This window comes from Nicotiana tabacum, chromosome 8, assembly GCF_000715075.1.
Source record: "Nicotiana tabacum cultivar K326 chromosome 8, ASM71507v2, whole genome shotgun sequence".
Taxonomy (NCBI): Eukaryota; Viridiplantae; Streptophyta; class Magnoliopsida; order Solanales; family Solanaceae; genus Nicotiana; species Nicotiana tabacum.
In genome coordinates this window covers 151,994,559-152,005,423 of record NC_134087.1, presented here as the reverse complement: position 1 = coordinate 152,005,423, position 10,865 = coordinate 151,994,559, and the positions used below count along the sequence as shown (strand labels likewise).

The 10,865-nt window shown below is 37.6% G+C and overlaps 1 protein-coding gene across 1 annotated transcript; it reads left to right on the top strand.

The window, feature by feature from the left end:
• The first annotated feature begins 2,803 nt into the window (after window positions 1-2,803).
• Window positions 2,804-6,324, top strand: LOC107822931 (polygalacturonase-like). Its single transcript, XM_016649518.2, has 4 exons — window positions 2,804-3,255; window positions 3,719-4,008; window positions 5,025-5,250; window positions 5,888-6,324. Exons 1-4 carry the CDS (start codon window positions 2,821-2,823, stop codon window positions 6,113-6,115), a joined length of 1,179 nt encoding a protein of 392 aa, XP_016505004.1. The 5' UTR covers window positions 2,804-2,820; the 3' UTR covers window positions 6,116-6,324.
• Window positions 6,325-10,865: the final 4,541 nt, after the last annotated feature.

Here is a 10,865-nt window from a genome sequence, read left to right as displayed (position 1 = left end):
CTTAACTCATTTCTTTCAATCTTTTACTTCTTTTTAAAAGATTTCAACCTAGAATCTAGGATTTTCATGGTGGAATTGGGGATTATTGTGTAGAATTAGGAAGTTTTGTACAATTGAAATTTAGACCTCGATTTGGGATCAGATTCCGAAACTAATTACATATTTGGGCTCATGGGTGAATGGTTGAATGGGTTTTGGTCCGAACCTCGAGTTTTGACCAAGCGGTTCCGGGGTCGATTTTGGAATTTTTGGGGAAAATGTTAGGAAACCTATAATTATGTATTGAAATTGATTTATTTAGTAATAACTGATATCGTTAAATTAATTATGACTAGATACGAGTGGTTCGAAGGTTGAAACTAAGGGAAAATTAGTGTTTGAGGCTTGAGTTTGGCCGTGGAATCGAGGTAAGTATCGTGGCTAACCTTAGCTTGAGGGATCATGTATTGTTGCCTTATTTGCTATGTGTTTGGTTATTGAGTGCGACGTATATGTGAGGTGACGAGTACCTATACGTTGTTGTTGGGTCATAGCATGCGAGAGAGTCTTATCCTTGTGACTGTTGTATTCTTTATTCGTACTGTTCATACTTAATCTGGGTATTCTTCATGTTAAACAAACCTTATCATTTTTCCTGGAATTTAATATTGGTTGAGTATTGACCCAAGTTGAGATTTATATGGTGAAGTTAAATATTGAAACGAGGTTGGTTATTGATAACTCCCTTGCCGGGTTGTTATTGTTCTGTTGTTTGAGTGAGGAAAAGTGTAAAGCACGAAGGGCGATGCAATACAATATTTTGTGAGTGAGTATTAATGCACGAAGGGTGATGTCGTGCCATATTCTGTGAGTGTTAATGCACGGAGGGTGATTCCGTGCCATATTCTGAGAGTGTTAATGCTCGAAGGGTGATGCTGTGCCGTATTATGAGAGAGTTAATGCACGAAGGGTGATGCCGTGCCGTTTCTATTGTTTTCTTATGGTAAGGACGATAGTAAAAGCACGAAGGGTGATGTCGTACACATGTCATCCATGTTATTACTTCTGTTGGTGTAAAGCATGATATTTACTGCGCTTCTTTACTGTACTATTTTCAGGACTTGATATTTCCCCTCAGCATGTTTTCCCACTTCCCATTATTATCTGTTAAATTTTTGTTTGTTTTTATTTTCTGGTATATGATTTAACTACACAAGTTCATGTTATTGTCGGGTCCTAGCCTCGTCACTACTTCGCCGAGGTTAGGCTCGGCACTTACCAGTACATGGGGTCGATTGTATTGATACTGCACTCTGCACTTTCTATGCAGATTTTGGTACCGGACCTCGTTGATTAGAATTGGGTTGTTGCCTTCAGTCCATCAGGAGACCCAAGGTAGATCTGCCGACGTTCATAGACCCTGGAGTCCCCTTCCATTTATCTTAGTTTTCCTATTTTCTTTCATTTCGAGAATAGATGTATTTTCTTTAAAACAATATTTGTAGTAACTCTTAGAAGTTTGTGGATTTTGACATCAGATTTTGGGTAGTCGTGTAATAGTGTTTGGTCTATTATAAATTTCCACACTTCTTATTTTGTTTTGGTTTAGATTATTGTTATTTACTATTTGAATAGTGATTAGCGTATTGGATCTTTATTTGTTGGCGTGCCTAGCATTCTAAAAGTTAGAAGCCTTCACGATCCTGATGGTGGGAAAATTCGGGTCGTGACATCACATGAATATTTTAAATAATCTTGGCATGAGTTTAGAACACAGGGAAATGTATGAAGAGTGAATATGTTGGGTTCTAAGCGTTGATATAAACCATTGTCATTGGTGATGCTTGAGTATGTTTTGAAAAGTATTGTTTGCCTATGCGCTTAATTTTAAGTTGCTCGAGGACGAGCAAGAGTTTAAGTTTGGGGCGGTGATAGATGATGAAAAGTGCATATCTTTTAGTATATTTGCATATTAATTCTTATGTGAGTCGTGGGATATTACACGGTTTCTGAAGTGAAATATGCTTATTATGTGTTTCTTATGTGTAGGAACGAGTTTGGATGATATATGATCAAAATATGACAATTTGACAAAAAAGAAAGAGATGGAAAGAGAGAGATAAAAATAAACATTATAATCTTTATAATTAGGAAATTATTTGGATTTGTGTTTCTTAGCGATATTGAACAACTGCAGCTAAGCCTTAGTTCTCTATGGGATTCGACTCCAGACTTGTAAACCGGATTATATTTGCAACGACCGCTTAGTCCTTTTTATAAGGCCTAGAATTGGGCGTGATCAAAGAACCTTCGGCAACTACTTTGAGAACCTGGTTTTTAGTACACATTCATCAGCTACCTTGAAGACCTAGTTCTCAGTACACGTTTACTGGACACACTTTGTTAATCATCAAAACCCCAATTCTCAACAATGCAGTGGAAAGAGGATATTTTGGCCAAGAAGTAACTATCTCGTTAACAGATCTAGTTTCTGCACCGTTTTAATTAGAATCTAGCAACTCACATGTTGATGTTGTACTCAAACAATGCAATTCTTGCCCACTTCATGTGTCTTAATATAACTATTCTTAATCCGTGACTTTCCTTCTCCAACTCTCTAAATTCAGATAAAAAAATTCTCACATTAATTGCTTACACATATCCCAAGAATTCATCTCCATCACACTACTCTACATATCTGACTACGCGACGTGGGTTTGACATTTAAGTCACTTTATATGTCTACATTAGATTCAAATCAAGCAAATTACCCAAGTATAAATATGCTCATTAATTTGCAAGTTCATACAACATTAAGCTCATCACGTTGATCAAAACAATATGGCCAACTTTAGAACATTTCTTTTGGCCCTAGTCTTCTTTTCTTTCATATCCTTATTTCTGCCTTGTTGCTCAGCCTACAATGTGGTGAATTATGGAGCTAGGGGCGACGGGAGGACGGACTCGACCACAGCGTTTCTTCGTGCCTGGTCGTCCGCCTGCAGCTCCACTAGCCCAGCTAATGTTTATGTTCCTCGTGGAACGTTTTTGATAAGAACAGTGACTTTCACCGGCCCTTGCCGGAGCAGAATTGAGTTCCGAGTAGATGGAACTCTTGTTGCTCCGGCAGATTATAACGCCATTGGCCATTCTGGGTTCTGGATTTTGTTTTATAAAGTTAGTAGGCTTTCTGTTTATGGTGGAACCATTAATGCCCAAGGAAGTGCTTTTTGGTCGTGTCGTAAAGCTGGCCGTTCCTGCCCCCAGGGAGCAAAGGTACGTTTATGTTTCTGGAAACACGTAAATATAGATAGTACAAATTAACTTATTATTTAAAGGCTCTTGTCTAATTTTGGTATACCTTAAAATGAAATAAAAAAACGTAAATCTCTACTTTTAACCTTATATTATCATTGCATGGATTAATGTTGAATGGTCATTTTGTAGCATAAATATGAATATACTCATTACAAGTTATCGGTTTTTGAGTAACAAGAGAATTTAAAAGTATTTTTTTTCTTCTGAACACGTGTAAATTCGGAGTATGGTCGGGACTCTTTACTCCCGGAAGCATAGTTTAATTTATGCATCTGAACTTGAAATTATCATCAATGCATGCAAAGTGGAGACCCTAACGGATAAAATTTCTTCTATCATGTTTTAAAAAATGCAATATGATAACAACTTTCACATTACTCTACAATATGTTCTAAACTTTTGAATTAATGAATGAATGCAGTCAATCTCATTCTTTTGGTGCGATGATGTACTGGTAAGTGGATTAACATCAGTGAATAGTCAAACAAAGCATGTGGGTATTGATTATAGCAGCCGTATTAGAGTTGAGAATTTGAAAATAAGAGCTCCAAGTAGAAGCCCAAACACTGATGGAATTCATATAGAGAATTCAAGAGGAGTTACCATCACAGGCAGCACCATCAAGACCGGAGATGACTGTATTTCCATTGGCCCTGGCTCCATGAACTTGTGGATTCAAGAAATTGGATGTGGCCCAGGACACGGCATCAGGTCAAATTAATTAAATGATTACTTTCACATTACTGTTCAATTTTTCTTTTGGCTGTCTTAATATGCTCAATATATACTTTATCCCATTTTCCTACTCTCTCCCTCCAAGCATCATGTGGCAACAAGTGTGCATCAAGGGGAAAAGAATAATAAGAGGACCAACAAACTAAAATGGCGCAAAGTCAGGTGGTACTACATATATGATTTAAGTCATTTTAAAGTTGCCAATTTAAGTTATATTAGTCTATTAAATTCTATCATATTATTATGTGATTAACTCATCTACAACATCAAATTATTAGATAAGAGACATAATTATTTGTCTATTTAAAGTGTACGATACTTTTTCTCGCGTTAGAATCTGATTCTTTTTATTGGACAAGAATAGGGGTGGCAAACGAGCGGGTCAGGTCATATATAAGCGGGTCAGACGGTTAATTTAAAAAAAACAACATAAATTATCCGACCCGACCCGTATTTGAGACGGATAAAAACGGATTTATCCGGCGGATAATATGGATATCCATATTATCCATGGCTTCTTAAATATGATCACTTATGACAGAAATTCTAGTCTTCCAAGCTTAAGGAACTCCAATTTAAGGCTTTACAAATGTAAAAGTTAAACACATTAGTTATCCATTTTCTAAGTGAATAATATGGTTCTTTATCCATATTCGACCCGTTTTTAAATGGTTCATTATCCAACCCATTTTTTGATAGATAATATGGGTGAATAACTGTTTTCTTTTAACCATTTTGCCACCTCTAGACAAGAATATATGTTTGTGAGACTTGACTTGACTAGAATCTCTACTTGGCCTTGTACCATGTTGAATTATGCGGACACTTCATTTAAAAGTTAAACTATTAGAGATAAGCAAAACACATTCAGTTATATTTACATTCAATTTTAATAATACAATTACTCAAATATGACGTCTTTGTGATAGTCCAATTATAAAATTACTTTGTGCTGAATATCATCATCTTTATAGTTTGTTTTACTCTTGCAGCATCGGAAGTTTGGGGAGCAGTAATAATGAAGCTGGAGTTGTGAATATAACAGTAACAAATTCGGTTTTCACAAAGACACAGAATGGTGTTAGAGTAAAGTCATGGGCAAGACCAAGTGGTACCTATGCTAAGAATCTCATGTTCAGAAATCTTATAATGAGGAATGTTGGGTACCCCATAATCATTGACCAAAACTATTGCCCTGATAATAGTTGCCCTCATCAGGTATATCATAAATTTATCTCCCACAAAATTTCAACTTATTTCGTCTACTTTTCTTTTGACCACAATAAGAAGACCAAGTGTAATAACGCTAACACGGTATATGTAAAATTTATAAGGATAATTGCACCTTTCATTCCTCAGTTATTGGTAAATTTTGATTTTAGTCCTTGTGATGCTTCACTAAGCATATTTAACCTTGATCTGATTAAGATTTTGCTTTGATCCCTTTAAATTTGTTGTATTTAAATTATTTTTAGAGCTATATTATCCTGAAATATGGAGTAAGAATACACATTTAACATAATTAATGGGTTGTTAAAATAGTTTTAACAGTTAACAATTCCTCAAATTTATAATTATTCACAACCAAAAGGATGAAATTTCATATTTCAGTTAATTGAAGGTTAAATATGCTTAACAAAATTTCACAAGGATTAAAATCAAAATTTGTTGATATTTGAGGGACTAAAAGTGCAAATTTTCCAAATTTATATTACATAAATTGATAGTGACATCATTCTAATTTATCTAAATAAAAAGCACCATAAAAGAATAGCTAACATTACAACTGTCATTTATATATAAATAAACTTAAGTACTGATCTAACAGTTACTGTTTGATGTGACATGAATATAGAATTCAGGAGTAAAGGTGAGTCAAGTAACATACAAGAATGTGAAAGGAACATCGTCCACACAAGTAGCCTTGAAATTTGATTGCAGTTACACAAATCCATGCACCGGAATCAAACTGCAAGACATAAAGCTTACTCACAATGATCGCCTAAGAAGACCAGCAATATCGTACTGTAGAAATGCAAGGGGAAGACATAGCGGCACAGTCATTCCCAAGGGTTGCTTCTGAAAGAATGAAGAAAAAAAAAAGCAGAAAATGATTCGTAATTGTTAAAATTAATATGTTGTACCTTGTATTAATTAAAAGTATCTGGATTTTCTTTAAAGGATTTAGTCAAGTTATTATTTTATCTAGAGTATCCTAGGGGCCTCTGGAAAAATTAGTTTTGGGGAAGCGAAAGAATCTCCATTGTATATTGTGTTGAACAAGAGAATGATAAGAAGATAAAATACAAATATACATGTTGTTATAACAATATAGCAGCTCATTCATAGAATTTTGACATTCATGATCTGTCGTTATATATCTATTAATGGCCCCCAGTATTGTCATTTAAGAGGGGCTTGATCCTAAGACCTTGTTCCCTAGGTATAGCTATAAATAGTGGCTTCAACAACTATTGTAACATAGGAAAATTCTGACAAACTTATGCTACACACTATTCCCAAGCTAAATAACAATTTATTTTTTGTCTAACGTTATTCTTATTGCTGTCTTCAGAAGTCTTGCTCCCGGAACCAAGCTATCTGCTATTTATCTCGATTTCAATGCTAAGTCTTGCATTTTATTTAATTCATTTATCATTTTGGAGTCAAATCGATTCGCTTGTCTATAAACCACGCTAAAAATTCAACTGTAATATTTTACGGGTAAACAATTTGGTGCCCACCGTGGGGCTTAGACAATTGCGTAATTGTGTTGATCCTTGCATTTATTACTAACATATTTGATTCTTTGTTTCGTAGCAAAAAAAAAATGGTAGTTAATGATGTCAACATCACATACAACATTGAGGCGCAAGAGAATCTACCTCAACACGAGGATTCGATCAGTGACACTAGCAACGAGGAGGACGTAGCAACTCCCGTCCATAACGGGCATTATCCTCGACATGAGCGGGAGACAACTCCTGATGGCGCTGAGGACGAGCATATTTCAGAGACAGTAAGGATCTAGAGGAAGAAGCAAAAGGTCATCATGGGTCATCTCTCAAGGCAAGACCAGGCCATGAAGGAACTGAAGCATGCATTGTCAGGCGCCTCCAACAATGTGAATGGAAGAGGCCCTATTCCTTCCGGTGCTCCCGCAAATCAAATAGTTCAAAGGGTTGATAACAACACCTGAGGGGAGAAGTTGGCTTCAACGGAACCGGGGAGATTGGCAATGGGTCCGGTAACAACGACGATAATGATCCCTTCAAGACCGAACTCATGAGATTGATGAGAGAAATGAACTAGCAGATGGATCAGAACGCGAAAGAGTTCCATGCTTGAATGGACCAAATTTCGGGCACACCACTAGTGTTAAAGGGCCCGGACTCAAAAAAGTAGACCCAACTGCCAATCAAACCAAGCGCAACACCAGAGTTGATTCCGAATCGGTTTAAGATGCCAGACATACCGAAGTATGATGGGATTTCAGACCCTCAGGAGCACATCATAACTTATATAACAACGACAAAAGGAAATGGCTTGGCTCAATATGAAATTGAGTCTGTCCTATCGAAGAAATTCAGAGAAACCCTCACGAGGGGGGACTTGACATGGTATTCACTCCTACCCGCACAATCGATCGATTTCTTTGAAATGCTCGTAGATTCTTTTATCAATGCTCATGCCGGGGACATGAAGGTCCAGGCCGGGAAGGCGGACATATTAAGAATTTTGCAAGGAGTGTCCGAATTGCTTTGCGAGTTCATGATCAGATTCCAGAAAGAAAAGATGTTGTCACCGGCCGTGCCAGATGAATGGGCGGCTGAGGCATTTACTAAGGAGTTGAACCCGAGAAGCTCTCACTACTAAAAAATTAGGTTTTAGCGACGGACAAATTCTGTATCTGAACAGAAAAATTCATCGCTAATATCATTTAGCTATGGATTAGCAACAAATTATCAAAAATTTCTTCTGACTATGAGCCTTTTAGCGACAGATTAACGACGACGTTGTTTAACCAAAAAATAGAATTTTAGTCAAAGCTAGAATTTAGAAGAATGCGGGTTACTGGTAATCAAAAGAATATGTAGAAGAGAATAATTTGGAGTAACCAGAATATAATCAGGAGAAAAACAAGTGAATCAGAGTATATTTCAATTGTGTCTGTCCTTACAAGTGACTAGATACCTCCCTTTTATAGGTATCTTGAAGGTATGCGTTTCCTTCAAATCATAATGAGGCTATTATGAATAATTAAAGACATTAAATGTTACGTTACACAATCATTGTAATCAATACAAATTCTCTAACGTATCCGGTATTTAATGTCTGTCAAATTCCGTATCTGCGCTCTTTATTATGGTTAGATCCGTTCCTTTTGATAAATGATCTAAATAGGTATGGGCACTGAATCCTTCAAATGTCCTCTCGTGCCTCTTCCTTTGCCTTTTCTCATTTCTATTGCTGCTCATGACTCTTGACTAATTATAATTCTTTGACTATTTGATCAGTCCACGTGTCTCAACATATATAAATTCAATTTTTCCCAATACAGAAGTTTGTAGCTAATTCCAGTTTTTTAGTAGTGCCTGACGCTTCCCAAAAGCTGAAAGAAAGCTTGCTCGAGTTCCAAGAAACCACATGGGCGGATGTCCATAACTGCTACGAATCAAAGATAAGGATATAAGATGATCAACTCGGGTTCCCAACATCAACCAAAGGTTGGGATCGAGAAAAGAACAGGGATAAATCAAAAGATGATTTTGATGCAGATCGACGGTTTTTTAAGGGTCATTTTTTGCCTTACGAGAGGGCTGAAGGACGCAACAACAAGGGATTCCGGTCGATGGATAGGTTCGCCCCTGATAGAAGGGTTAATTAACTGTGGTCGAAACAATAAGTCATTACGGGACAAAGCGGTATCTAGTTCCCGGGATTCCACTTATCCCAGGTTGTTCGAATATAATATCAATGTCAGCGTATTGGAGCTGGTATCGGCGATGAGGAACATCAAGGAAGCACGGTTCCCAAGGTCGATATCCAAACCAATGGGATCCTAATTTATGATGCAAATACCTTGGGACTAATGGCCACTGAACTGGGGACTGCTGACATCTACGCGAGGAGGTGGCAACACTATTAAGAACGGACATATCAGGGAATTTATAAGCGACCAGGCTAAGAACATTTAAGGTCGAAATCGAGATAATGTAGAGCCGTCAAAGATAGGGTAAGACCCTCATAAACTAACTATTAACGTGATTTTCAAGGTGGTGTAACCTTCTAGGTGGTGAAAAAGATAAAGGTATCAGTAACTCATAGCAAGAGACTCCGAAAAGTCTCCGAAGACAACATCACCTTCACGGAAGAAGACACAGATTGACTCCTTCTATCGCACAATGATGCCCTGGTAATTTCTCGTAATGTTTTAGATTTCATGATTAAATGTGTTCTGGTTGACTCAGAAAATTCAACCAACATCATTCAATGGAGAATGCTGGAACAACCCAAGCTAACTAGAAACATCATTCCGGCAACAAAACTCCTCGCCAGGTTCAACTTAGCAAGTGTGATGGCCCGGGGGAGATCTTGCTGCCTACGAATGCCGAAGGGTTCACGAAGACCACTCTTTTTGAAGTGGTGAATGGCGACATGGGCTACAACATAATCCGCGGTAAGCCATGGTTGCATGAGATGAAAGTCATGCCATCAACATATCACCAAATGCTAAAATTACCAACTCTAGAGGGAATCAAATAAATAAGAGGGGATCAATCGGCAGCAAGGGAATTAATGCGGTATTGATTTCCTAGAGCAAAGGGAAGGAACTCAATACATAGAAATTAAAGGAACCGACGACTGCTCCCGAACCGAGTAAAGATGCAAAGGGGGGGGGGGGAGTCATCAGAATCCTACCAGGTACAAAGACATTTTTAGATACCGGAAGAAAAGGATGCGACCAAGTCCACGGTAGAAGAACTCGAACAAGTGGCTTTGTTTGAAAAATTCCTGGAGAGAAAATTGAACTTGGGGACAGGCCTCAACCATGAACTCAGATAAGGATTTATTGATTTTCTTAAAACTAACGTTGATTGTTTCGCATGCTCGCATGCGGATATGATGGGTATTCTAATAGAGGTGGTCATGCACAAGCTAAGCCTCAACTCGAGCATCCCGCCGGTCAGGGAGAAAAAGCGCCCAATAGCCTAGGTCAGAAACAGGTTTGTCAAAGAAGAGGTAGCTTGATTACTTGACATCGATTCAATCCGGGAGGTAAAAGTATCCCAACTGACTAGCTAATGTAGTTGTTCCAAAAAAGAATAATAAATTCCAAATGTGCATAGATTATAAAGACTTGAATAAGGCATGTTCGAAAAGACTCGTTCCCACTCCCAAACATCGATCAAATGATCGACACCACCACCGGGCATATGTTAATGAGTTCTCTTAATGCGTATTCCGGGTACAATCAAATTAAGATGAACCCAAAGGACCAGGAAAAAACTTTGTTTATAACAAACTTCGGCATATATTATTATAATGTGATGCCCTTCGGGCTCAAAAACGCCGGAGCCACTTATTCGAGGCTCGTGAACAAGATGTTCGAAAAGAAAATAAGTAAAACAATGGAACTGTACATAGATGATATACTGTTCAAGTCTTTGAATGTAGGTGACCATTTAAAATACCTCGAGGAAACATTCGGCATCATAAGGAAGCACATCATGAAGCTCAACGCCAAAAAATGTGTGTTCGGAGTTATCTCCGGCAAATTCTTGGGTTTCCTGGTGTCACAAAGAATCGAAGTCAATCCTAATAAGATCAAA

What these genes read in the sequence shown, in the direction of transcription:
- LOC107822931 (XM_016649518.2), top strand. Translation starts at nt 2,821, where the DNA reads ATGGCCAACTTTAGAACATTTCTTTTGGCCCTAGTCTTCTTTTCTTTC. An exon ending in CCTGCCCCCAGGGAGCAAAG is followed by an intron (nt 3,256 to 3,718) that starts GTACGTTTATGT and finishes GAATGAATGCAG; the next exon opens with TCAATCTCATTCTTTTGGTG. An exon ending in GGCCCAGGACACGGCATCAG is followed by an intron (nt 4,009 to 5,024) that starts GTCAAATTAATT and finishes TTACTCTTGCAG; the next exon opens with CATCGGAAGTTTGGGGAGCA.